The sequence below is a fragment of the Metarhizium robertsii genome (genome assembly GCF_000187425.2).
Source record: "Metarhizium robertsii ARSEF 23 chromosome Unknown MAA_Scf_1, whole genome shotgun sequence".
Lineage (NCBI taxonomy): Eukaryota > Fungi > Ascomycota > Sordariomycetes > Hypocreales > Clavicipitaceae > Metarhizium > Metarhizium robertsii.
In genome coordinates, this window is record NW_011942149.1 from 124849 (window position 1) to 151803 (window position 26955).

Sequence of the window (26955 nt, forward strand, 5' to 3'; positions counted from 1 at the left end):
GGAAATACATGGTTACTACCTAGAGAAATGGCAGCTAGAAACTTTGATCAAGTCCAAACCCTAGGACATGCTGCCTGTGTGGCAATGCCTACTTGTCGCGATGGTAATCAGGTTTGGCGATTTAGCCATGGAGCAAAATGATGCATCCTTGGCGGATATTCTCAATATCCAGCTTATAAGAGTGGCCTTGTGTCTCGATCTTATCTCTTTGGCCATGACACTCCTTCAGAGCCACAGAGAATATTTTAAAAATCGAGTTCGACGCCCTGCAGACGTCAACTGGTGGAATGACACACCTCTCTACTCCGTACTCTTTGCACATTACGAAAAGCGCAGGATCTTGCGGGCGTTGTTAATGGCAGGGATTAGCTGCGTGTACTGGGCATGTCAGCCGTCCCTGTTGTTATGCTGGACTTGATTGGGCGCTTACGAAGTAATACTAGGGACCCCTTGTCGGATCCTGCCGCAAATCTACGGAGTACAACCGCTTCTCGCGCTTACAGACACGCCTTACGGAGTAGATGTAGTACTTACATTGCATTAGGTCCCTGCAAGGTGAGCTGACCTTGCTCCGTACTCTGCACTCCACACACCACCAGCGTATGCTGATGATGTGAGCCTCTGCTGGGTGTACGCGTTGCCATGATGTTGCAGAAATCTTCCGAACGTGTCCGTCAGCCTGGAAGGCATGCACATCTCGAGGCTAAATCAGACCTGCTGGCTACTCCCGGATTACGAAAATTGAAGTCATGTAAAACAATACGGCATAAGAGATTCTCACTCAGCGGAAGAATGAGGTCAAGCCCGGTACGGATAAAGATTGCTCATTTGCGTGGCATCCATCTCCCTGCCATTGGAGAGTTTCGTTGGAATATATAGATCAAGATATGGTCAAAATTGTCCCAAATCAACCGACATCACACACACGCCACAACTTGCCATCTTGACATACACCATGCCACCGCCTGCACCACTCGCCAACATCGACTGGGCCCGCCTGGGCCTGACGGTTGCCGACATCGTCAACGGCCATGTAGAAACCACCTGGTCTTCCGAAAAGAATACCTGGACGGCGCCGACCTTTGTCAAGGACCCCTATCTGCGCGTGCACGGCCTGTCCCCCGCGCTCAACTACGGCATGCAAGCCTACGAAGGCCTCAAAGCAAGCCGCAGCGCAGACGACACCATCACCATCTTCCGGCCAACCTTTCACCACCGGCGTCTCGTCCAGTCCAGCGCAGCCGTGTGTCTGCCCGCAGTCCCCGAAGACGTCTTCCTCAGCAGCATCTCCCTGGCTGTCCGTGGCAACGCGGAATTCGTCGGCCCCGGCGACTCTGCGGCCGTCCTCTATCTCCGACCTGTAATCTTTGCTTCCGCGCCCCAGTTGGCATTGGAGCCGTCCCCGACGTGTACTCTGGCCATATACGCGCAGCCGGCGACGACATACCACGGCGTGCGGCCGGTGCCGTGCCTCGTTCTCGACAATTTCGACCGGGCGGCCACGCGCGGCACCGGCTACGCCAAGATTGGCGGCAACTATGCGCCCGTCATCAAGTACAGCCAGGAGGCGAAGCAAAAGGGCTTCCCCATCACGCTGCATCTGGACAGCAAGACTCAGGGCGAGATTGAAGAATTCAGCACAAGCGGGTTCGTGGGTGTCTTGAAGGGGGGTGATGACCAGGAGTGCCCCCGGGCCACGCTCGTGGTTCCAAACAGCACGCAAATCATCGACAGCGTAACCAGCGACAGTGTTTTGGTCCTCGCCGAGGAATTGGGCTACACGGTGGAGCGGAGGGCAGTCAAATACTCGGAACTCGGGCAGTTTGACGAGGTTCTTGCGTTGGGAACTGCAGGTAGGTTGTGCAAGTTCCATCACGCGCTTTCCCTCGGCCACCATGGGCCTCTTGATCGACTTTTGTGCGTTGAGACATAAGACACTAACGTGAATATAGCCGGCGTGCTTCCCATTTCTGCGATTGTGAGGGAGAGCACGAGCGACAGGTTCGAATATTGCCCAAGCGGTGATGCTGGTCCTGTAGCGGTCGAGCTAACCGGTGCGTTGACGGCCATGCTTAAAGGTAGGGCAGAGGATAAGAATGAGTGGCGATATGAAGTCGTCTTTACGGACTAGAACCAATGCGTCATGGGCACCGGAAGAGGTGCTTTTATGTCGGTACTTGTGGAGGCGGAGGTCTGTGTTGCATGTTTTTGCGAAGTGGAAGCGTTTGGCGGAATAGCCAACCCGAACGCAAGAATGGCGGACCATGTAGGATTCAGCAGGTCAAATGGCCATCGTAAGAAAAAAACAAGACAACGTTAAAGTTTGTATGAGTTTGCCAGGCCTCAGGAAAGGGATCCTGCTGTGGGGCGGCGCGTTCAACTCGCGCACAGCCAAGATCTCGCCATTGTTCAGATGGAAGTGGATGTGGATCGGCCTAACACAGACACTTGGTGGCATGTCGTGCATGTCCACGAGGTTCTCAGATGCTACATGGAACGAGAACATTAATTTGAACAACAGCGGTCTAGTACCAGACTCTACTTACAATCAATGGTGCCCCCGAAAGTGGTCGAGACTCGAGACTCCCAATGTCAACCCTGGAACGCCAGGGCACTCCGGTTGAACGCATCCGCCATCCCATCATGGAGCCTCTCAACAGCCACCGGGTCCGTGTCGGTACCCGTGAAAATCTTGCCCTGACGCACGGGGAACAGCAGCGCGTGCAATTCCCTGGCCAAACCTCGGAGAGGAGCAAAATCGGAGCAAAACTCGTCTAGAATTCCTTCAAAGCCCTCGGGGCTCATGTCGGCGGCCTTGTCCCGCCCAACAGCACCAAAGTCCATGCTGCACCATTTCCACAGCCGTGACGTCTTTGGCATATCCTCGAGTATGTCATTCGCCTCGTCGTGCACACCGTCGTTGGCAATAGCGATCCAGAGAAACACGTAGAACAGGGACTCCAAGTCGTGCCGATACGTGTGCCGCTGTCCGGAGAGAATACCAATGGCCATGAAGCCATCTGATCCGACCATGGGCTCCACAGGACGGACATTGTCGAGATCCAGGGCAAAGTTGAAATCAAGCAAGACACCCTTTGGGCCGTCGGCGCTGCGGTGCGGGGCAATGATTAAATTCTTGATGGCGACATCGCGATGGAGAATCCTCGCCTTGACGTAGAGAGAGCGAAGAGCCCGGACAAGGTCGCGCAGGGCCTCCAACAGTTCGGGAATCGATGCGAACTGTCGGATCGGACGGCCCAGGGGGGTGGTTGCGACGCAGGACAATATCCGGTTGGCAAACGGCCGAGGAAAGCCCATCTCCTGGCGAAGATGGGCCACGCTCACGAGGTCCTGATGATCTAGGAGCTGGATGACACCCCAGGCGTTGCGCTCATGCGCCAGCTTCAGCAGACGGACCTCGGTGGGTTCTTGATCCTCTCGCCAAGAAAACTTGATGACGGTGTCTGGTTCCCCGGCTGTCTGTGTCGAGGCCGCATAGCACGTCGTTCCGGGCCCGACTATGTAGTCGGCTGTTGCCATCAACTCTGGCCGAAGGCGGAACGTGTGGCTCTGATGAAATGTGACGTAGCTGTCCGACTCAGGGGTACGGCGCTTTACAAAGGTGTTGAAGCCCGCTTCCTCGTCCGTCATCAAGGTGTAGCCGGCCAGGGCGCGCACCAGCAGATCCGGTTTCTGTGCCAGGTCGAGCCTCTCGCTGCTGTAGGCCCCCGATCGGTCAAAAACCCAGAGCTCCAGCATGGCGCCACGGACGAGGAACCCGTGGACAAAGCATCGAGCCGACTGGGCCTTGAACACGTGCCGGGCCGCAGAAGCAGAAGCGCAGAATGTCGTCGTCGTCATCAGCCGTGACGGGGGCGCTGTCCAGATGGAATTCACCAAACACTCGGATGCTGCCTGCGGCGGACTGGACATCAGATGTCTCGAGGTAGATGGCGGTCTTGGGCGTGCTACTCGTGTTGCTGAGCGGCTGGCTGCAGAAGCGCAAGTTGGCTTGGTCGACGCCGAAAAACAGCGTCTGGAATTCGGCAAGCCATTCCACCAGCACGTCCAAGTGAGCAAGGTCAGGGACACGGGCAGACAACTTGCCAACCATGTTGGCCGACGTCGTTTCTTGGAATTTGTTCTGCGTCACCGTGGACCACGACTTTCCCTCGAAATACTTGGCAAAGAAGCCATGGACGTTTGGCAACATGTTGCCTTTCAACTCATCCCGGAGAGACTCGAGGGCGGCCTCGGTTGGCGCGTGAGGAGGGGTGATGGACGACATGGCATTCGATATGCGTCTGGTGCTATCCAGGGAATTGTCAGCGGGAATAGCTCACTTTCGTAACATGTACTGACAGACCTCGGAGAGATTTGGGAGGGATCTCGCACGTATGGACACATGCATGGACATGGACCTGATTTGGGAAAAGGGAAGGCAAAAGTACAGTCAAGTATTGGAATGCAAAAGGTCAACGGCACCAGACCGTTCATTTCCACCAAAGCTGAGAAGACAAAGGCGACGAGCAGGTCAACTGGTCCGCCAAAGCGGGGCACAGCGCATCCTCAGGTAAATTGACTTGACATGGAAAAACAGCCGAATTTTCGCCTCTTGTCTAAAAGTGAGGCTGTCCGTGCAGCATGACCCACCTACTTAAGTAGCTTGCGGTAGGTTCAGGTGGGTAGATTCAATGTCAATTCATCGAGACTCGTGGCCATGGCGCTGTAGGGTGACGCACTGAGTTGTCAACAATTGAATGTCAAGTCCCCCGGATGCTTAGCCACATGCAGGGTGGGTACACTCGTCCACTTGGTCGCTTTGTTCAAGCTTTCCTCTAGCCAAATCGGGCTAGTACTTAAGTAGCAATTGCCGGTACTTGGACACGACTTCATCCAGGGTACCCCAGATACTATCCCACGCAATCTGCCGAGCACGCAGTCAGAGTTTTTATCAACGAGTTGGTAGCCTCAATTCGTCGTGATGGACTGCTTGGTACACCCTATTACAAAGATAGAATCCACCCTTTGCACTGTGGCCAACTGATAAGCCATAGCAACTATAGTCCTGCCAAATCTATCCCGAAACATATAGATTTGCCGCCTTGCCCAACTTTTTTGCCGCCATGGCTGCTCGCAATCTGGCTGTCACTTTTTGATAGACTGGCCTCTTCAAAATAGGACATTTATGTCCTGACCCTTCCCAAGTATCACCTGGCAAACTAATATCTGCGCCGCTGTCAAGTAACAACTGTACTATTCCTAGCTGTTCAGCCTTCATAGCTAGTTGGACAGCTCTACCACAGTCAAAAGTATCATGAAGGGCAACATTAGGATCCGCCCCATGCAAGAGTAATAACCGAACAATATCAATGTCATGCTTCTGAATTGCCCGGATAAGAGGGGGTTTAAACTCTTGCGGTCGAGAAATATCACAGCCCATAAAACTTTGATCCCACGTGGGCTGAGGGTGTGGGCGATCATCTTTTTCAAAGTCACAGTGAACACCGTAGCCTAAGAGAAGTCTTGCCATGTTCATATCCTGTTTGTCGACGGCGAGACCTAAAGATTGGGTACAGGCCACCCGGCTCGTTTTTGACACAAGAGCTTCTGCAATGGCAAGATGCCCGAATTCCACGGCTTGGATTAGGGCAGGGCCGCCAAAATCAGCGTTTGCGCCATGCTCCAGGAATAGGCAAACTAGATGGAGGTTTTTATGCTTTACCGCCCAATGGAGTGGGCTCCTCCGGTCCCGGCCAAAAATCTCGACATTCAAGTCCATGTTGTATGTCAATAGCTCCGAGATAGCATGGTCGTATCCGGCTCGCAACGCAGCTTCAAGCGCGTCTAACTTGTGCGTTAAACCAGGAGCAGTATCCAAGCCAATGTCGGTATAAGTTGCAGCGTCCTGGGTAGCGCAAGGATCAACAGCCCGAGAAGGAACTGGTCTTGTTGCCCCTGTGACACGATTATGGAAGTGAAAGCTTTGCGGCTGTGAATCTTGCCATATCAAGTCCCATTCATTGTCCGCTTGAATAGTCATCTCCGAAATCTTGGTGGCCTTCCCCCCTTGGGCCATGTCCCAGCTGTTCAGTCCTTCGAATATTGATGGTGGCTCTGGTGGCTCAAAGCTTCCGGGCACACCATGTTGCTCAAAAGATCCAGATACGTGGTTTGGTGAGAAGTTACAAGAGCCACATAAGGGGTTAGAACCAGGTGTATATTCTGGCTTGAAAGCAGGTTCATAGTTTCGCTGGAGAACCTTTTGCCAGTTTATAGACTCAAAAAAAGAATGATTTTTAATTTCAGACGCTCCATGTGCACCCAGGCGTTCCTGCGGCCTGCGATCAAGAAGGCGAGTTATAAGGTCCTTGGCTGCTGTGGATATATTGCCAGGAAATTCAAGAGGCTGTTTGAGGATCTTTTCCGTAATATTAGTGGGATTTTCGTCATAAAATAATGGTTCTCCCACTAGCATCTCGTAAAGGAAGATTCCCAATGTCCAATAGTCTGCCAGTCGAGTTGCATCATTGCCAAGGAGTAGCTCTGGTGCCGGATACTCAGCTACTCTAGGTGTCGTGGAATCTCTCTTCTTTGTCTCCAGGATGAAGAGACCGAAGCCGCACAGAACAATATGGCCTGAAAAGTCTAGAAGAACATTCTGCGGCTTCAGCCAACCAAAGATGCTATGAAAATCGTGAATGTATTCTAGCGCGCACAAAATCTCAGCGATATATAGTCGAGATGTATCAGTATCAAAACGTCGCTGATTCTGAATGTGATGAAAAAGATGTCCGCCGCCAACGTACGGCGAAAGAAGGTGTAATTCATATTCCGATTCATAAGAATGTGTAACTGGGGCGATAAATGGATGGTTGATTTGAGATGGTAAGAACGAGATCAGGTCAGGCGAAGAGATGTGCTCATTTGAGAACCACCCATCAGCATATCTTTGCCCTATATCTTCCGACTTGAATACTCCAACGTATCTTGATCTGCTTCGTATCACATCGCCCCCTAGTGACCGAAATTTCGCTATTGCTAGTGGCTCCTGCAAAGTGCGCTGATATTCGAAACTGACACGAACTCTGGCAGCACAATCAGGGCCCACTGGCAGCCAGTGTGAGTTGGCGGATTTTGAAATACTAAAAGGTTTTACTCGTGTTACACCCAAAAGCACCGCTGGCGCATCTTCTGGATCACGGAGATAGAAGGAAATGGTCAACTCTGCAAGACGAGCAACGTAGAATTTGCAGACATTGTAATCCTTTTGCACCAAGATAGGATCGCTTGCAGATACCAGATAGGGTTCCACTGGCACTTCGCATTGATCATAATTCAAGAGTGCATACCGAAGTTTACCATGTAGTGCAGGCAGGCCAGGAGCCTCATGAAGGGTTACCGTTAGGATGCAGGGTAGCACAATATCCGGCTCTTTAAAGTCTAAGCAACGGCATTATTAGCACTGCACGAAACGTGATTGAGACTTCAAGAATAGCTTCTTACTCTCACCCATAATCACAGCCCCTCTGGAGTCTATACTTTTCGTTGTTCTTGTGAGAGAGCGCGGCGGTTGCTCCTTTGGGTGGGAGACTAATTGTGAGGAAGATGCAAGACTTCAACAGGGACCAGACGTAGTTAGCAGGCGGGCGGGGCTTTTATTTATTTATTCAATCGCACCACACAGAGTAGGGGGTACCTAGTGTGATAATATGCATATGTGGCAAAGGTGACTTCGTATTGCATGGCTTGGACCCAGTAGTTGCATACTATTTGCGCCAAAAATGTAACCCGCCAGTCTACACAGTCTCGGACATGTACAAGCTCCGCCGCGGTATATAATAACTACAAAAGTTCATAGTAAATGTAAAGTACCTAGTCTAAGGGTTGAGTTGAATCTGATCTAAGCTCCAAAAAACCAGGCAACTATTGCTATCAAGTACATTTGCGAGCTAGGCGGGTAGGTTTAGAGTCGTTCGACAGTAATTTCCAAACCCTAGGACCACAGCACTGGAAGTGAATCCTCACCAGACGTGTACTTTGGCTTGCTGTACATCGTCCTAGAAGGGGAGTCCAGAGACTTTCATGGGAACCCCGCCCACGTACACAACCGGGTCGAGGCCTTCAGGTGCATTTAGATTCATGTACGCAGCCGTGGCAAAAAAAACGTAGGTTTCAGGATTGATAGTAAGCATTTCGTTTTGCTTTTGTGCTGCGTCTAAGACACTCTCTAATTGGTCTGCCGTGTCGCGAAAACCGTTAGCAAGAAAGCCTGAAAGACGAGATTCTTAAGAACGGGAGCTGGAGGAACTAGGAGAAACGTGCGTACAAAAGGGGTCTCTTGTCTCGCCATCATCTGTCAGATGGTATAGCTCGTGATAAAACGTCGCACTAACAGGCAGTATTCTATCTAGCGCAACATCATTTGCCGATTTTGAACCGGTAGGGTAGTTGCTAGCTGAGACAGCCTGCGCAAGAGATGGATAAGAGTGCGGGTCTCCTTCCTTCGGTGAGCCAGGATTAAAGGCATTTGGACAGAAGAGGATGTGTCTGTTAGTATCCCCCCATTCAACATCTTCTGAAATAAAAATTGGGAGGAATCGCCCTGCCGTGAGGGCATACCGGGTGATGGTCTTAACTGGACCGCAGATTTGTTTCTCGTAAGGGCTTGGGAGAGTCCAGGGATAAGTATAGCCATTGAAGGCACTGAGCCAGAAGGCGGAGCCTTTTCCCGAAGCCGCCATTTCTGGTCGGGCCTCTCTGACCGTCAAATATCTAGTCGGCTCTCTCGTGTTTTCGTCTCTCTCGAGTACGACATCCTTTCCATACTTGTCCTTCATAACGTCGCCCCAGTCAACATATTCAGCAGCATCACCTGAGCAAAAGACACGCGGGGCCTCCCCTGGCTTCTGTGGATTGACCAAGCCAGCTCCAGAGAGAAACTGGGAGACGCGTGAGATGCGGTCTGTCAATCTTGGTCAGTGAATAAAAGCATGCTACGATGCCAGAGGAACAAGAACACCACTTACCTCCAACTTCATTCCACATTTTTCTACTTTTTCTGTCCGTAATGCTAAAGGTTGGTTGTTTATCCTTGTCCGTGGCTACATCAAACTTGACTCCAAAGTATTGATTGACGAGAACCGCCAAGGCTTTGTTGGTCTTATAGTTGGCGAACGCTGTTTTGGCTGCTTCGTGCAGTTGGATAGCCTCCTTTAGCCATTCATCCATTACGCCCAACTTGGAGGCACAACCTCCTTTGAGATTGGAGTCTCCCACGGTGAAAAGATTTGAAATCGTGGAGACAGAACTTTCGCCACCATCACTTCCAGGATCCCGAACCCGGCGCCAGAGGATACCGTTCGCATTATCGGCATCAGTGTTGTGGCCGATATTGTACGCATTATGCTTACCCAAATAGCAAGCTTCGGAAACAGCGAGAAGGCAGAGCAACGACAGGAGAGCTGAAGTCAGCAGCCACATGTTGCAATAAAACAATTGATGGATTAGGCTAGTAGCGGCAAAACTAAGGAAGCAGAAGAGATGTTTTTTTTCTTTGGGGGGGGGGGCCGATAGGAATATTTGCGTAAGCTACGTTGTTTCATCGAACAGTAAAAATGCGACATTTGACATCGTTTTCATTAGCATCAAATTATGGGGCATATAACTGCAATGCGTTACGAATTTGCTTTTCCAAGGCCAACCGATACAGGGTTGAACCGCATGGGTTGCCCTGAGCAGTCTAACTGCATCGCGAGACAAACGACCCGTCTACAAGTTCTAGTCGGTAAAACTTACCGAAAGGTCCGAACGGCCGCGGACACACGTCAGGATGCTACACACATTACACTTAAACCAACCATTTCGTTGCTAATATTGGAGATGGTGTGGCTGATTATGGGGGATAGCGTACAGGTTAACATTTAGGTCTGGTGCGTATAGTAGTGATAAATGTTACACTAGCGGTCATTATGGGGGCCAATATCATGTGTCCCGTGTCCATTATGCTGTCTCCATTCTTGTTCGGAGGTAGCCCGACCAGGTATAGGCCGTTAGTATCACATTATGCCCTTTCGACAATTCGAACTAAATACCTCATTGTGGTGGGCCTTGGAAGAATCGGACCGGAAGATCGGCATACCAGGAGTCTTACATCTATCGCCGAGGTGAGCAGGTCGCCAAAAAGAAGAGAAAAAAATTATTCAGACTAAATTTACACTTTGATCTAGAGCCGGTATCACACAGGAAAATTTTATACGCGTAGCCTTACTAAGGGAGAAGAACATATTGGCATATAGAGTTGAATTAGTACTTTGAAAAGGTAAATATATTTTTCATATATTTATGTAGGCATGCCCTACCAAATCTCTTGCGTCTAAACTCGTCGATTCCCCAAACTGCCAGCATACCCCCCTTACGTCTTGATACCTATAGGAAAAACGCGCCATCTAACTGCATATTCCATGAGATGGTTCCGGGCTGTAGGTACATGTTTTCTGCGTTACACAATCGTTTTTCTCGCTAGAACACCGTAGATGTATCGATTTAAACTTCCATCCCTCGGTCCAAAGCCTATGACAAGTGTTTCTGCTTGTATAACCATAGCCGAACCATTGACCGGTGCAACCAGACTGCTCCCAGTAGCTGATTTGCACTTGCCCATTTGGACAGTCACCTACCGCAGCGAGGTTCAAAGACGCAGCCTGGCAGTTTGTATCAAGACATAAGCCATTGGTGTTACGTTGAATAGTAACCTCGTTGTATAGTGCTCCAGTGCAGTCTGCGTGGTAAAGAGCCCGGGCATGGAACGAGATAGGAATGCCAACACAATAGTAATAGCCCGCCCAGAGCCCAGTACAGTCTAGGAAATAGTTAATAAGCTGACAATAAAAACTTGTTTTGTTCTTTAAAATAATACATGGCGAAACCAGAGTCGTACTCACCAGCCTTAACAGCAGGATTCCACGTATAACTTTGCACGAAATTAGTTCGTGGTTCAACAAACAAAGCAGGGCTTCGGGAAACATACAAATCGCTTAGGCTGAAGCTTTGAAATTTGTCGAGAATGCCTTGGCAGGTATCTCCAGACGCAGCTTGATAGTATTTGTTGCACGATTGTATAATACCAGCCTGTGTAGGAGATGGACCAGAAGGCGGCGGCTTTGTAGTTGGACTTCCAGGAACGGCCACGCACACATAGTAGCCGGCCCATAAGTTATGGCAATCCAACCCTACTGCTGAATTCCACCTGTAAAAGTCTGATAGAGTAAATGTTCCGTACTTATCCACTATAATCTGGCAAGTATCTCCAGATTGCACTTTGTAGAATTTGTTACAGTCAGTGGCCATACCACCCTGTGTGGGAGTCGGCGTTGTGATGCCATTGCCGGCTGAAGTAGTCGTTCTTGTCGTAGTCGATAAAGATGACGATGATACAGTAGACGTGAAGGTTGTCGAGCTAACAAAGTTGGAGATAAAATTGATCTGAACGCAGTAATATAAACTCTGGATAAGATTGCAGCCCGCGCCTAGTTGAGTAACGCTGGGGTTCTGTGAGATATCTGTCAGATAAACAAGAAAGAATTGAATAGTGAGGATGGGAGGCGTTGAGACACTCACCCACTCCTGGAACTTGGCACTGCTCATGCCATAGGCGCTCTCAATACTAGTACATGTCTGGCCGAGGGATTGTTGAACCCATGCGCTGCAATCTTTGGTTGCGCCTGGAGCAGGTGTCCCCGGGGGCGAAACCAAATAGCCTTCAGCCAGGGAAGCTGCCAAAACGGCCAATATAGAGACAAGGGCCTTCATTGGTCAGGCAAGCAAATTGGGGCAGATAATGCAACTTCTGTTTTCTTCGAGAGAAGGAGAGATAGGATTGTTTGAAGGCGGTGAGGAGTGCAATAGTCTGCGAGCCCGGAGACACCAAGAAGTCAAGTAGGTCTTGGTCCAACAGCCGTATTTTGTCCTTTTGCTTCCTTCCTGACTAGTTCCATTTCGTATGGTATGGCCATGTCAGCAACCAAAGTTCTTTATCTTCCGAGTTTAGTTCACACTGGTCTAAATTTCTCTTCTGGTCTTTTCCTGCATGGTACCTTCAACCCCGAGGGTGTCAAAATGTTGATTGTTGGCTGTTGGTTTGAGCCAATATGCAGGTAAGAAATATCGGAACCAGACAAAGTCAATAGGAGTCGACCCCGCCATCTTCACACTCTGCAATTGAAACCAAAATAGGCAACTCGGTTACTTTAAGTCCCCACTACAAGGAAGTTGTTAGTCCCAAGTTCTAACTACTCTCGTCAGATTTTATGGACCAAACATGTCAACTGGTCAGATGAGCCCGAGGACGGAAAGAACTCAGGTGATGCGCCACGATGATGAGGCCTGAGTCCGGATTGACTGTCTAAATTTCGGTATTCTGCCGAGAGTTATCGGTTTGGGAGAAGCGGAACAATGCATTAAAAGCGAAATGAAATGCATGGTTGACGTTACACGGCATGTGTTAAATTAACAAGTTCCTCCAACAAAAAGCGGAATTCAGACGGCGATAAACGCGTGACGGCACATTTGTGCCCGTTTCGGATCTTCAATTCATCTAGCCAACATGTTTAGTATAGGGAATACCCGCCACTATGACATGACTGGTCAATCTTGTCAGGTGCGCTCTTTACGTTCTTTCTGATGACTCTCTAACACGTCGCACACGTTGATGCTTTATCGTTCCTAGATGGGGAACTTGCAGGAACGGATCCAGATATAATGCTACCCTAGTGTCTAAATGATGAGGAACCCTTGTCCGTTGGCATGTTGTATTGCTTGAAAGACTATGTACATCTGTTGACTGCTATCATTTTCATACTGATGCGGCTATAAGACAAGTTCTGTTAATTCCCCATATTTGTTTGTTGGGTAAGTCCATGCTGGAAGACCACTCTGCATTTTGTAATGAGTCACAACATCCTCGGCTGGTCCTAACATTCTTAACATAGTCCACTCGACATACCAGCCCCTGGCTGTTTAGGTGGATATTTGAGTGATATATCGGTTATAGAGAGCTTACAGCTGGCGAGACAGGTCAGATCTTGGTAACAAAAATGGCCGTAATATTTCGCGACTTTTGGCCTCGCTCTTGCCTCTATTCATTTCAAACAAAACACCGAATGCCATAAAATTCTCAAAATAGCAATTCTTTCTGTATTAATTCTTCTTGTACCTGATGTTGTCATTCGAACCCAGCGAATCTTACTGTCAAAGCCTGGGTTTTCTCAACCCGTCTTTGTCATTTGCTTTGATCGTTTCTTTGCTCCAACTGCTCATTCGAGATAATTCCTCGTCATGAGGTACCATAACTTGCAAGCTGCCATCCAACTGGCAGTTTTCTGGGCCTCTGCGAGCACGTTTGCAATAGACCCTCAGAATGCGGCCAGCGCCTATCTTGACTCCCTTCCCATCACGACTATCTCCGGAAATGTCGCCGGAAGACCAACTGATTTGGCGGATGCCCGCGCCGCAGTATTGGCTGGTAATTATACATCCAAGTTAAATGACACTACGAGACAACGTTGCCCTACAAGTTGTAGTAGCGTGGGCCTCGAGACTCACAATTGGTTCTCCTACTCGGATTTGAAACACCTCGAAGATTGCGAAAAGCCTATGCTTCTAGACTTCGCCTTGTTCAACCTTGTTCATGACAAAAAGTCGCGGATTAGTATTTCAGCATGTACCTCAGACTTGCAGCAGTTGAGTCTTTTTAAAAACAGTATAGGGTCATGTGTACGTGAGGGCGTACAGCTGACCGAAACCACTTCCCCTGTGCAGTTTTCCATGTCTGGCGATTCTGCCTCTAGGCATGTTATGGATGTCACTACAACACTCGACCAACTACGCGTATTCACATCTTTGTCAGAGCCGTATTGCAATGAGACGATAAAATATGCCTACTCTGGTAATGTTGTTATTGGGGTATACGCCGGGTCTGGTCTTGCTAATCAGCATGTTGTTCCGTCTATTCTCGAAAAATTAAGTCTTCAAATCAAGATCGACGGTAGCATTCATGAGAATCTCTTAGTTCAGATGTGCAGTAGTATTTCGTCTAGATACTCATTCGGTGTCTTTGTTAACACAAAGAGAGATCTGGGTTCTATCCAGCTTGGTCTTCAGACATGGAAGAATGGAAGCTGCGTAACAACAATGGACAAGACTATCCTGACCTGGCAGAAAATTGCGTACCTCATGCCATCTGCAGAACATGGCAATCACACCTTCAGCAGCAATTCAACCTTGCTATCGTCAAAGTCTCGCTTGAAACTTCGGGATGAGGCTTGTCGTACAATTCAAGTGCACGGCGGCGACTCATGCGGCTCGCTCGCCAGCGAATGCGGCATCTCACCAGACGACTTCACAAAGTATAACCCTAGTTCGACCCTGTGTGGGACTCTCACTCCAGGTCAACATGTTTGCTGCAGTTCTGGAAAACTTCCCGATTTCCGGCCCAAGCCAGATGCGAAAGGCTACTGCCATCCTTACCTGGTTAAAAGGGGTGATTCATGTTCATCTATAGGGGCAGCCTATAGCATAACTAATGACGATATTGAAAAGTATAATGAGAAGACATGGGGCTGGAATGGGTGTCAAAAGCTATTTGCCGACTACACCATCTGCCTGAGTAATGGCTATCCTCCCATGCCGGCAACCGTACCCAACGCCATGTGCGGACCACAAGTTAATAATACAGCGTCAACGCCACCTGGAACTGACTTGAGCTCTCTGAATCAATGCCCCCTTAATGCTTGCTGCAATATCTGGGGCCAGTGTGGCACAACAAGCGAATTCTGCACCATCTCCAAGTCCAGTACAGGAGCCCCTGGCACAGCGGCTCCGGGAGAAAACGGCTGTATCTCTAATTGTGGTACAGACATTGTCACGTCAAAGCCCCCTGCGAACACATTTCATATTGCGTACTTTGAAGCATTTGACTGGAAGCGTCGCTGTTTACACATGGCAGTCACCGATATTGACACTTCGACCTACACTCATATCCACTTTTCATTCGTCACCCTTGATGGGGACTTTTCTATCAACACCAAAGAAGTGGGTGATCAGCTACCATTGCTACAGGGAATGATCGGAATCAAGCGTATTGTGTCGGTTGGTGGCTGGGACTTCTCTACTAACCCGAGCACCTACACTATCTTCCGCGATGCCATGACGTCGGAGGCAAATCGCCAGACATTAGTTTCCAATGTCATCAAGTTCTTAACTCATTATGACCTGGATGGTATTGACTGGGACTGGGAATACCCGGATGAGCCCGATATTCCAGGAATACCCTCTGGCTCTCAGGCAGAGAGCATTGGATTCTTCCTATTTCTCGACGAGCTAAAGAAAAAGATGCCCTCTGGTAAAACGGTTTCTGTAACAGCTCCAGCGTCATTTTGGTACCTTCAACACTTCCCTATTCAGGCTCTGAGTCTGGTCGTCGACTATATCGTGTACATGACGTACGATCTGCACGGTCAATGGGATTATGATAATAAGTGGGCGAGTCCAGGATGTGTGTCATTCTCTGAGGGCCTTGGAAACTGTTTGCGGTCTCATATTAATCTTACCGAAACCATCAATGCACTTTCCATGATCACAAAAGCAGGAGTTCCAGCCAACATGATTGCTGTTGGCTTAAGCAGTTACGGACGTTCATTTCAGATGACCAACCCTAGCTGCTGGACAGAGCAGTGCACCTACACAGGCCCTCAGTCAGGAGCATATCCTGGTCTCTGCACTAATACTTCTGGTTACATTTCCGACTATGAAATCGGTGTAATAGCATCTCAAAATCCATCAGCGCAGCATTACTGGGATGCTGGTTCCTACTCTAATATTCTCGTCTTCAATGACACGCAGTGGGTTGCTTATATGAATAAGTCTAACAAGGCAACCCGCAAATTTCTCTATCCAGGGCTCAATTTCCTCGGAACTGCAGACTGGGCGGTTGACCTGCAGTCTGAGCATGGTAGCCTTCCGGGCGCAGGATCTGAATCATCAGGCGAGACTATTTACATAGACCCAGGCGTCTGGTCTTCTGCAGCTGCCAAAGTGGTGGCGCCGCCAGGCGCGACTCTTATCTGGCCACCAATGCCTCTTTCGACCACGACTACAATTAATTTCCCCCCCTGGACTACAACTGTCTCATACTCGAGACTGACAACCAAGACAAGTACCTTGGCGGACGGCTCGAAGACTATTCGTCCGTATTACGTTTGGATATCATGGCTAACAACTCTCACAATTCCACCAGGTAAGCTAAGCCATTGTGGCCATGTCGTCCGTCGTCACAGGAGCTTTTGCTAAGGACAATATGTATGTACGAAAACAGTGACAACAACGCGTATTCCTGTATGGGGAGTGTCTCTAGACAAAAGCTCTTCAGCTGGTACGATTTACCTCACGAGTTCTGTGCAGCCGCCGCCCTTTCCTGTTACCATCACTCCGTAAGTGCAACGTATATTCTCTAGTATTGCAGCTGGTGTTAACCTAAGTTGGGACCTTTTTTTGACCAGCATTATTGGCGGAACGACTTCTATCGTCAGTGCTACCAAAACCACTACCATTTTAGGCGGTGCTATTATATGGGGTTCTTTTACGTATACTAAACCTCAAGAGACGGAAACCCTGGGAGGGTCAACGACTGTCATCGGCGGCAGGACTCTCGCCCCCACGGTTATTACTGTCACTCCCAATCCCCATCCTACCACGGTGCCTTCGACAACAGACCCGATTATCAACCCTCACACGGTGGTGTGGACGTCAGGCACAGATCCAACGCCAACCGCATCACGAGGCTGCATTGGATGTGGCTCGCCCTGTAAGTTCGCAGCAAGCTTTTCATCTCTCTTCCTCATATTATATGCGTCTATTCAATACATCGAGACTGAGACCTTTCCTCAACTGCCACAGGTCGTCTTTTCTGTGATCCAGACTGTCCACTCTGCCCCCCCGGCATCTTTGGCCCTCCGGGTGGTGGTAGTGCTGGCGGCGGTGGTGAGGACGGTGATGACGAGCGGACGTCAACGAGGAGTACGGACTCACACGATCGTTACACAGTCTTGCTGGAGGGCGTGATTGCCGATGACATATTCCCCACGGGGTTCGCAGATATAGCCGATCTGTCTTCCCTATGGTCGCAAGACATGTCGTTGATGAGCGCTTCATGGGGGCCACCAAAGCCGACCAAGACTAGCAAGCCGGCCCCTACCACGATTCCAACCGCCCACCTTCCAAAACAGACTTGCAAGTCTCATAAGGACTGCTCTGGACCTTGCATTCTTACGGGATTCGTTTTGGCATGTGTCGATAATATCTGTCATTGCGAGTTTCCGAACCCGCCATCAGGTGATATTCTCTGCACAACGGAGTCGGACTGTAGTCAGTATTTGTGCGATGATGGCGGACTAGCATCTTGCGTGAACGGGGCGGCGGGTGATCCTTTTACGAGTCTTTGTGAATGTTAGTAATGTAGCGAAAATTTAAAGTGTAAAGTCGCTAAAGCTTCCAATTACCTATTTTCGGATAAGACTTTATAGGCTATTATAACTTGCACCGGATACGGGGTTGAAGCTTCTAACGCTATCATGTTCAAAGAGGACATCGAGGGACAAACGCCTGTCTAGAGGAGGGGTGGTTAAGGTTCATGCCTCCTGTATGTGTGTACTACTAATACTTGGATAAATTTTAAATAATCATACAGTATTATTTAAGAACAAGGTAATATAAGTTATTAGGTTAATATTAAATACTAAACTATAAGAGTATTTTGAATAGACTCGTAACCAGCCAACGCGAATAGACAAGATGACATCTTTGCAAAGTCTCCTGGCCGAGCTGGCAAACGCTGTAGCCGTCCACACACAGCGTATTGACAGCTATCTTCGTGAAAAGGCATTACCACACCCATCCTTCGCGGCCGACAGTCCCGTGGACCCCGGCCTGCCGCCGGAGCTGGAGCAATCGCGCCTTGCTGTGCTAGAGGCAAGCCAAGAGCTGAATGATCTTCTACAGGGCCCCACGGACATATTGTTCAACCATCATGTTTGTGTCTATCCGCGTTGGTCTGACACGGCATGTTTCAGCGCAGCTAATCAAGGTCACAACATAACCAGCTGGTCCCTCTCAAGCTCATCTCGCAATTTGACGTTGCCAAAGAGATTCCTGCCAACGGCGAAATAACTTTTGGGGACTTGGCGGCCAAGATTGGTGTCGATTGCGCCGCCCTCACCAGAACCCTCCGCCTGGGCATCGCCCACCGAGTGTTTAATGAGCCCCATCCCGGCGTTATTACGCACTCTGCAGTATCCAAATTGATTGCAGATGACTCCCGCGTGGCCGACTGACTCGGTACTAACGTCGACGACATGTGGCTGTCGGCCGAAAAGACTGTCGAGGCACTGGTGAAATGGCTGTCGGCCACGGAGCCAAACCAGACTGTACAATTTCCTCGCCGGGTATAGTTGCGTACGGTATAGCTTACAAACATCAGGGCTTCTCTCTGGCCAACGGCACGTCTGATTCCTTCTTCATCGAGTTGGAGAAAGAATCCTGAACGCGCATGACGCTTCGGGGGCACCATGAGCTTCTTCACCACGGGAGAAGGATATGCCCTCCATCACGTCATCAACGGGTATGCATGGTCAGTCCTTGGTGCCGCTACCGTCGTCGACGTCGGCGGTTCTCATGGCGATGCGGCGTTGCGTTGGCGCGCAAGTTTCCGCATCTCCAGCTGGTCGTCCAAGACCTGGCCCAAGTCGTGGCGAGTTGCAGGGAGGAGCCGGGTTTGAAGGTGCGGTTCATGAGCCATGACTTTTTTCGAGGAGCAGCCTATTCGAGATGCGCGTGTTTATCTGTATCGCTGGATATTCCACAATTGGCCCGACTCGTACTGTATCAGGATGCTGCGGGCGCTCGCACCGGCTCTCAAGGAGGGCGCGACAGTGCTCATCATGGACTCTATCCTGCCGCCCTCTGGGCTGCCGAACCTCATGGACCGGAAGTTGAGGTGAGCGTTCCGTAGCACGGCTCATTGTGCCGCAGGTTAGGCTGATATACTATAGAGCTATGGATGTTACCATGCTAGAAATTGGCAATTCCAAGGAACGCGACTCGGACGAGTGGAAGCAACTGTTTCGCCAAGCTGATGAGCGATATGTCTAGGGGCACGACGCAGCCACCAGGCTCAAACTTGGCCATTCTCAGGGCGGATTGGAGCATGTGAAGGCGTACTGAGAAGAATATCTGTGTGTAAGTTGGCGGGATATCGTACCTTTTACACCCCGTCGGCGGAGGCTCACGACATGCTTGGACAATAACATCATCAACCTCGGTAGGGGCAAATCTGAACCACTTTTGCCAGTTCTTTTGGATGGCTTGGGATTCTACCATGAATGCTTCCGCGGTGCACTTGAAAGTAATAGCAACGCAAACCGCGGCATCCGTCATTGTTGTCAGGCGATGCAGCACGTCGGGAGCAGTCCGTGGACGATTCTCGGACTCAACAGGAGATGTCACCTTCTTGATCAGCGCCGAGGCAGATTCGCCGCGGCGACATGGACCCACAAAGTCTTGATAATGGGGAAACTGGGCGAGATTATACTCGCTTTGCTTGTCAGAGCTGCACAAGACAGAGTGCAGCTACCAGACATTGAAGGTATTGTCTGGCATCTCCTGGAGCAAGGCGGCCGTGAATGACGAAACGTGCAAAGAGGAAGCTTGCACGTCCGCTGCACAGGCTCCAAGCAGCTCGCACGAGGTTTCCCATGCCAGTGTTGGGTCGATCATCCCTCCAGCATGACAGCAGTCGAAGATGAAGAGTTTGGAGCAAATCGGACTAGCGTTGAATATTGCCTGCATATTCATCGACCAATTAATCTGTGGTGATCTAGGGCGGTTTTCTTTCTTTCACAGCCGTCTTGTCGTGGTGTCGGATATTGTTGCATACCCTCCATAGTACAGGATGAACAAACCGTCTCGATCCTTTGAGACTTTGCACAACTCACCACCAATGATTGAGATGAATTCCCAATCCTCGACATTGTCCGGAATCTTATATACCAGTACCTCGAACTTGAAATCGTCTTTGAACAGTCTGCCGAGCTTATCGGCCTGAGCACGGAGATGGTCCAGCCCGGAAGCTGACTCCCAGTAGGCAATGACGGCAACCACCTTTTTGAAATGTGGCCTCTTATTCGACAATATAGTTTTCGCAGCCCTTGTTATATCGGGCGCCAAGTCGGAGACTGTCTGCCAGTAGTGCTCGCTCGCCGGTATTCCATCCGAGTCATCGACCGGGACGTCGCCCTGTGAGGTGGCAACCGAGTTGGCGGAATTCGGGGATTCACAATCGTCAACTGAAGGTGCTTCTGTGGTATTTGGCTCTGTCATTTTAACAGAAACACCGCTTCGGTCCGGTTCGTTGCTGGAATTCTTTGAGCCTGACCTGACAGGGATTCCAAGGAGCCAGCGTGTGACAAGAGTTCAATAGAAGGCTTGGAGTAAAAGACTCGACTCAATAATACTCTCAAAGGGTGTCAAAGGTCCTTGGTTTTCTAAGATGAGGAGGGAGACGAGTGCCCACTATGTATACATGAAGTGAACGTCTGTGCCTAGGGCTCTTGCCCGGCTGTGTGTTTACAACAAAAGTACAGGTTCACCGTAAATATGCCTCTAATTATAGAGGTTATAGTATTAATTTTTAGAGGATAAGATGCTGCTTTTAAAGGATAATTTATAAAGTACTAGAGCTAACTTTAATTAGCCTTACCCTTTTATAGTAGTATTACCTAGTTAAGGCCTTATAAGTATAATATTTATTATAAGTATATAACCAAAAAAGCTACCCTTTTACTTATAATTAATATAAGTTATTAAGTATCCCCTTTTTTATCTTTTATTAACTACTTAAATATAATTATAATAAAGAAATTTATATACCGATTGCTCGCGTCGCCCATCCAAATAATACCTGAACTTGGAGACGTTTAAAGATAATAAGAAAGAGCAGTGCGCCCACAAAGCCGCCAGAGGTAACTATGCCGGTTACAAGCCCACATCTTGTGCTGAAGTATTATAAAATAATAGCCAGGCCGGGAACTAAAAGTAGGCCTGATCTAGTTCTAATAACCAGACCCTGGACCAGGAATATTTGGTAATACTCGGTTGATAACGATGTTATTATTAATCCTGTGAGGGGGCTGAAGACTTGCGAGGCAGAGTTACAGCTAGTAAGGGTATTGGGGCGTAATATCTTGGCGTATTTATTAGTCTAATTAGAGCTCCTGGTATTAGTATACTTGATGTCTTTTAGTGTAAAATGTAGAGAAACTAGGAGTCTCCGGCAAAGATTATCCGTTTCTAACAAGAGTGTAGTTTTATAGTACGATTAATACTGATAGTAGTTTCTGTAAAAGGGGTTTGTAAGCTTTTTGCGGTCAGTGTTGTCTACTTATAAAGGGCTTGTAGGCTCATGATTTTCGGCGAATAGTCTGCTTCTAGCCTTCGTCTTGTTCCTGGGTTCAGGGACTTTTATTTTGTCCGAGCGTAATCTAGGTCGCGACCTATAACCTAGTCTTTGTGGCTGCCGGACATGAACGACTCTACGTCTGGTAGGCCATGCGAGGTCCCCACCACCTCGACGATAAGGAAGGTCGGAGACGGCGACTGCACATGTGGCTACCGGATCGGAACGACGTGACGGCACTTACCACGGCATTAAGGCAAGTTACTCGGTGCTCGGGACATCTCATAGAACACCTAGTCCCTGTTGGCCTCTCTTGCACGCTGAGCTAGGCACTATAGCATTAAATGATACGAATCTCTGTAATTATTACTACAAAGCCTTAATTAGACTACAAAAGAAAGGATCGTATGCGCCTTTTTATAAAAGGGGCTTGGCTTCACGTATTACGAGGCACAGCAGCTTACATGGCCTTTATTACGTGACCTATTGACCTGTAACAGCTAGGTCCACCGTTGTGTTGTGCGACAGCCTCAGTATCATACTGGTCCTATTTTATTTGGAACTCGGCGAAGGTGGTGCTTACCTCCAGTTAAGCCGAGTCCGTCTAACGCTAGACTGGCGGTAAGCACTATTAACCCGAGTGCGAGCTCCCGAGTTTCATATAAAGAGGGGCGTGACACGGTACCGCTCGTGCTAGATAATAATAGTGCACGGACCGCAGTTGTCTCGGAAGTATATCGGATACGCATCCGAAAATAGAATTGTTAGAGCCGAGTATAGCAATCTTCCAAGATATATTAACTCTATATTAATTAATTGTTAATTGTTGGTTGTTTCGCTCTGTAGTCAAATGAAATTACACGCATGATACTAGTATCGTGCAAGCGTAAAATCTAAAACAGTATTGGGCTGTACCAGGCCAAGGACAGTAGGAGACTAGAAAAGTAGACCATCTCAGCGCAATTGGTGCCGCGCCGTGGCCCGCTAGTCGCGGCCACCTCGCGATAGCTTCAGCTACTGTCATGTAGTCAAACCTTGTATGTTGTCGTTCGCGGCCGTGACTCACGCCGAGTCACGCCGAAAACCTAAAATGCCCACACACGCAGTATATATCTGCAAGGTCTGCCCTCTCCCGCATTCCGAGTCGATCCTGCATCCAAGTCATCTGCCTCTTCTGCTATCAAGACCCAACACAACCAATCGTGAGTCGCTGCCCCTACACACACACATCTCCCACAAGCACTTGCTGACATCCACCACAGCTATCTACAAACAACAACAACAAGATGACCAAGCATGACAAGAAGCCCAACACAAGTAGGTTGCCTATTGCAACCTTCAAGGGTCAAAGCTAACAAGGCCCAGTGGGCAACGCAGCTATCAACGGATTAGAAGCCCTCCGCAACAGAAGGGATGCCTGCCTTAAGGCCAAAAATCCCGATTCTGCGGAAATCAAAGAGGTCACAAAGATGATCAGGAATTTGGAAAAAAAGGCCTCCAAAAACGCTGAACCAAAGCGTAGCACCAAGGAAGCTATGAGACTGGCCACGAAAGGGGCCGACACGGCTAGCAAAGCCGAGGCCAAAGAGGCCAAAAAGGCCAAAAAGGCCTACAAGGCCAAAGCTGCCAAATAAATCTGTATTGGCGGTTTTACCTCTTCCGGAGGGTATTAACTCTATATAATTCTAAACTAATGCTTTGTAGATAATTTTGGTCTACTCTGGGCTATATCTTGCCAATATGGGAGTATTTCTTTCTTTAAACTGGTTTTTTCTACTTGCCGGGCTTGCCTTGACGAGCACCGGTACTGCGGCCCAAAATCTGGTCCAGGTCCAACTCACATCAGGCACCAAGATTACTGGGAGATTAAACTCTGGAGTCGAAACATACAACGGCATACCATATGCTGATCCGCCAATCGGCCCGCTGCGCCTTCGTCCCCCACAGAAGATTTCACGCCATTTGGATAGTGTAGACGGTACAGGCATAGCCGCTGCCTGCCCCCAGTTGCTTCTATCGCCTGCGGACAAGAACATAATCAGCAGTATTGGTAGCCAGATCCTGGACTTGCCATTCTTCAAGGATGTGAAGGGCCAGGAAGACTGCCTAACTGTCTCGGTTCAGCGCCCGGCCAATATCAAGCCAGGCGACAAGCTACCGGTACTATTCTGGATATACGGGGGCGGCTTCGCACTCGGCAGCACCAACACATACGATGGAGCATCGCTTGTACGCGAGGGCGTGGCAAACAACCAGCCTTTTATTTTTGTGGCCGTTAATTACCGAGTCGGTGGCTTTGGTTTCATGCCCGGTATCGAGATGCTAAATGAGGGTAGTGCAAACGCCGGCCTTCTTGATCAACGAATGGGCCTTGAATGGGTAGCTGATAACATTGACCAGTTCGGCGGTGACCCGGATAGAGTCACTCTTTGGGGAGAATCAGCCGGCTCGATATCAGTGTTTTACCAAATGGCTCTCTATGGTGGTAACTCAAGCTACAAGGGCAAGCCGCTGTTTCGAGGCGGCATCATGAACTCCGGGACGACTATTCCTGCCGAGCCAATGGATGGGTTTAAGGGACAAGCCACATATAATCAGGTGCTCAAGGAAGCTGGTTGTGCCGGTACCGTCAACAATACGCTCTCTTGCCTCCGAGAACTCGACTACGATACCTTTTACAACGCAGTGACCCAAACGTTTTCAGGCATCTTTTCCTTTTCTGGTACCAAAATCTCATTTCCACCGCGCCCGGATGGCAAAGTGCTTCCACTAAGCCCGGACGAACTCGCCGCAACCGGTCAATACTATGCCGTGCCAATTATTGCAGGCGACCAGGAAGACGAAGGGACGATATTCGCGCTCTACCAACAAAGCGTCAAGACAAATGATGATTTAGTAAACTACTTTTCTCAATTTGTATTTCCAAACGCAACCAAGGAGCAGCTATCGGAGCTAGTTGAGGCATATACAAAAGATGACGAGGGTAGTCCTTTCCGCACGGGGCCTATCAATTCGCTATACCCCATGTACAAGCGCATTGCCGCAATTATAGGCGATATGACTTTTACACTATCACGACGCAGCTTCCTTGAGGCGACCGCCAAGGCAAACCCCAACATGCCTGCCTGGTCATTTTTATCCTCGTACGCGCACCCACTACCAATTTTAGGCACATTTCACGCGTCAGATCTTATCCAAATCTTTTATGGCATTCCACCTACCCACGCAACTAGCAGCACCCGGCAATACTATTTTAACTTTTTATATAATCAAGACCCAAACAAGGGAAATAAGGGCCAACTTAACTGGCCCGTGTGGAAGGAGAATAACACGCTAATGTGGTTCAAGACGCAGTTGGATAATGGATACCTGACAGATTCCTTTCGCAATAATCAGTATATAGTTTTAGCTAAATTAGCCAAAGCCAAAGTTTTGCGTCAGTAGCAGCTAACCGGCTAATATCAAATGAAGTTTCGTTTATTAATTATATAAGAAGACTTGATAAAATTATGAAATATTATAAAATTATTAATATCTAAGTTTTAAAAATCAATGCAGATTCGGAGGATCAAGGCAAGCCGCACTGGAAGACAAGGCTCGGCGCTCGTGTATGCTTTCAAGGCATGCGCATCATTAGCCAACGGATCCGGAACAACGCAAGACGGCCATGACAAGAGGGCCCTCGCACTCTATTGGCATCAAGGCGCTCGCCGCAGCACATGCCGCCCTACAACAGGCTGTGGCCATTGGGCATGTCGCGACACTGGCATCTGTCAATTGCTACATATAGGCATTTTCGAGAGCATGACAGCCAAGAGAGCTGGCCCAACGCAATGGGCATGCCACCAGACGTCGACAGTACTATACAAGTCCTACGAGCAATCGGCGAAGAGCAATTAAGCACGGAGAGCGGCCAAAATCTGCTGACCAGTATCAAAAGCGAATTACTAATTGTGTATATATTATTCCCGAGCTGCTCTCAACACAAATCAAGGCAAGTTGCTGAATCCTTTTGCTGAACAGATTGTCATGCTGCCGCCTGAGTCTTGTTGGCGAATGGTGGCCTGGGAACCACGTCTCTCGCGAGGATTGCTCCGATGTAGAGTTATTCCCTGGACGCATAGACACGTACAATGACTTGTCTATCGCGCGATTCTGGAACTCAATGCCATGTGCCATGTGCGCACCTGATGCTATTTTGCACCATGGTGCGATGCGAGGTCTGGGGAACATACCACATGAAACGGTGTCGTGGGCTACTTTCTGCTCTGGACACTGACCCATCTGTTATGACAAGATTATCTCACTGCTGCTCAGCCTACCTGGTTAAAAGATCGCCTCAAATATATGGGCACCGAGCTTGGAATCACGCTTGGCATGTGTCTTGGTCAGGTACCAAGATGGTGCAGCGTGAACACCATCCTCTACCCGTGCCACACTCGGGCTAATATTGGTGCTCCAGTCCATAACCTACTGCTTCTGTCTGTCCGCACTCAATTGCATGTTTGCTGCATCGTTATGTGCAGAGACATCGGTTGGTCATCCGCTGTGTTGTGCTAAATTGCTATTCTTCAAAAGAACCCTAACCCTGTCCCTTCAATTAGGACGCTTCCTAGACCTTTTAACTACATATGTAGATATAGACCCCGATGCCTTTCGAATTGCATTCGGGCGTTCAACTTGTTACAAGCCATCGTTTACATCACAGCATCTCAGCTGCCAACGCCACAAGACCACCAACAAGAGGAAACACGGCCCTGAATATGTTGACGTTTCCCCACTGGACAATCGCCTTGCGAACCTCGACTACTTCGGGGCTTCTTTCTCCTTTTCTCTTATCTAGGGCTGCAAAAAGAATCTTCTCGGGGCCGCTCAAGATGACAATGGTGTAGGGGATGAGACTCGCACACGAAGCAGCCGCAGCAAGAAACACATTCCGGTGCGTTTGGTAGCGCAGCCACGCAAAACATGCAGTGGAAAACAGGACCATCGGGGTACCGACGTAATGGCACTTTTGGTAGACGTTGAGCCAGTAGCGGCTAGCAAGTTCCGGGGAAGAGGTTGATTCTGCTGCCAAACGCGCTGTACTCACTCCGCCGAGGGAGAAGGCAAAGATGGACCCTGGCGCCAGTAATCCAACGCGTCAACACACTATGACATGTTGGTGGAGGATTCTCAACTCACCAGATACGAATATCGACGATGCAGTTCCGAGTGCCAGGACACTCGATCCAAGATGAGGCATTGTCACTCTTTTATCAGTTTCTTGCAGCTGATTGAGTAGATTCTAGAGACAAAGGGCTCGATATTTCAGGCGGAAAGGAGTGCTGTATTTTTTTGGTTGGCCAGGATTTCGAGAAACCGGGGACTGGCCGCAAAGCCGGGACATATATACGGCCGGTTCGGTCCTCGCTACTCCGTGCAATGCCGACACTTGCTATAAACGGCAT

At 49.2% G+C, this 26955-nt stretch overlaps 12 protein-coding genes across 12 annotated transcripts; 6 read left to right on the forward strand and 6 right to left on the reverse strand.

Annotated features, from left to right (window-relative positions):
- Positions 1–955: 955 nt before the first annotated feature.
- On the forward strand, positions 956–2131 carry MAA_01645 (branched-chain-amino-acid aminotransferase TOXF; the record flags this gene model as incomplete). The annotated part of the gene is made up of 2 exons (XM_007819643.1): positions 956–1853; positions 1953–2131. The coding sequence occupies 2 exons, from the start codon at positions 956–958 to the stop codon at positions 2129–2131; spliced, it is 1077 nt and encodes a 358-aa protein (XP_007817834.1).
- A 461-nt stretch (positions 2132–2592) lies between these two features.
- MAA_01646 (Tyrosine-protein kinase, active site protein) lies at positions 2593–4288 on the reverse strand (the record flags this gene model as incomplete). The annotated part of the gene is made up of 2 exons (XM_007819644.1): positions 2593–3693; positions 3779–4288. The coding sequence occupies 2 exons, from the start codon at positions 4286–4288 to the stop codon at positions 2593–2595; spliced, it is 1611 nt and encodes a 536-aa protein (XP_007817835.1).
- A 789-nt stretch (positions 4289–5077) lies between these two features.
- Positions 5078–7516, reverse strand: MAA_01647 (protein kinase; the record flags this gene model as incomplete). The annotated part of the gene is made up of 2 exons (XM_007819645.1): positions 5078–7443; positions 7507–7516. 2 exons carry the CDS (start codon positions 7514–7516, stop codon positions 5078–5080), a joined length of 2376 nt encoding a protein of 791 aa, XP_007817836.1.
- A 544-nt stretch (positions 7517–8060) lies between these two features.
- MAA_01648 (Metallopeptidase, catalytic domain protein) lies at positions 8061–9483 on the reverse strand (the record flags this gene model as incomplete). The annotated part of the gene is made up of 3 exons (XM_007819646.2): positions 8061–8239; positions 8330–8965; positions 9030–9483. 3 exons carry the CDS (start codon positions 9481–9483, stop codon positions 8061–8063), a joined length of 1269 nt encoding a protein of 422 aa, XP_007817837.2.
- A 965-nt stretch (positions 9484–10448) lies between these two features.
- MAA_01649 (LysM domain protein) lies at positions 10449–11811 on the reverse strand (the record flags this gene model as incomplete). The annotated part of the gene is made up of 4 exons (XM_007819647.1): positions 10449–10861; positions 10944–10972; positions 11030–11550; positions 11620–11811. 4 exons carry the CDS (start codon positions 11809–11811, stop codon positions 10449–10451), a joined length of 1155 nt encoding a protein of 384 aa, XP_007817838.1.
- A 1524-nt stretch (positions 11812–13335) lies between these two features.
- Positions 13336–17507, forward strand: MAA_01650 (class V chitinase Chi100; the record flags this gene model as incomplete). The annotated part of the gene is made up of 4 exons (XM_007819648.2): positions 13336–16294; positions 16373–16487; positions 16557–16861; positions 16954–17507. 4 exons carry the CDS (start codon positions 13336–13338, stop codon positions 17505–17507), a joined length of 3933 nt encoding a protein of 1310 aa, XP_007817839.2.
- Positions 17508–17847: 340 nt separating this feature from the next.
- MAA_10585 (uncharacterized protein) lies at positions 17848–18386 on the forward strand (the record flags this gene model as incomplete). The annotated part of the gene is made up of 2 exons (XM_011412303.1): positions 17848–18084; positions 18156–18386. The coding sequence occupies 2 exons, from the start codon at positions 17848–17850 to the stop codon at positions 18384–18386; spliced, it is 468 nt and encodes a 155-aa protein (XP_011410605.1).
- A 462-nt stretch (positions 18387–18848) lies between these two features.
- Positions 18849–19203, forward strand: MAA_10586 (uncharacterized protein; the record flags this gene model as incomplete). The annotated part of the gene is made up of 2 exons (XM_011412304.1): positions 18849–19048; positions 19104–19203. The coding sequence occupies 2 exons, from the start codon at positions 18849–18851 to the stop codon at positions 19201–19203; spliced, it is 300 nt and encodes a 99-aa protein (XP_011410606.1).
- Positions 19204–19241: 38 nt separating this feature from the next.
- MAA_01651 (uncharacterized protein) lies at positions 19242–20430 on the reverse strand (the record flags this gene model as incomplete). The annotated part of the gene is made up of 3 exons (XM_007819649.2): positions 19242–19284; positions 19313–19660; positions 19988–20430. 3 exons carry the CDS (start codon positions 20428–20430, stop codon positions 19242–19244), a joined length of 834 nt encoding a protein of 277 aa, XP_007817840.2.
- Positions 20431–22791: 2361 nt separating this feature from the next.
- Positions 22792–23139, forward strand: MAA_01652 (lipase 3 precursor; the record flags this gene model as incomplete). The annotated part of the gene is made up of 2 exons (XM_007819650.2): positions 22792–22822; positions 22871–23139. The coding sequence occupies 2 exons, from the start codon at positions 22792–22794 to the stop codon at positions 23137–23139; spliced, it is 300 nt and encodes a 99-aa protein (XP_007817841.2).
- A 106-nt stretch (positions 23140–23245) lies between these two features.
- Positions 23246–24949, forward strand: MAA_10587 (O-methyltransferase, family 2; the record flags this gene model as incomplete). The annotated part of the gene is made up of 1 exon (XM_011412305.1): positions 23246–24949. One exon carries the CDS (start codon positions 23246–23248, stop codon positions 24947–24949), a length of 1704 nt encoding a protein of 567 aa, XP_011410607.1.
- A 1258-nt stretch (positions 24950–26207) lies between these two features.
- On the reverse strand, positions 26208–26750 carry MAA_01653 (uncharacterized protein; the record flags this gene model as incomplete). Its single annotated transcript, XM_007819651.1, has 2 exons — positions 26208–26626; positions 26690–26750. The coding sequence occupies 2 exons, from the start codon at positions 26748–26750 to the stop codon at positions 26208–26210; spliced, it is 480 nt and encodes a 159-aa protein (XP_007817842.1).
- Positions 26751–26955: the final 205 nt, after the last annotated feature.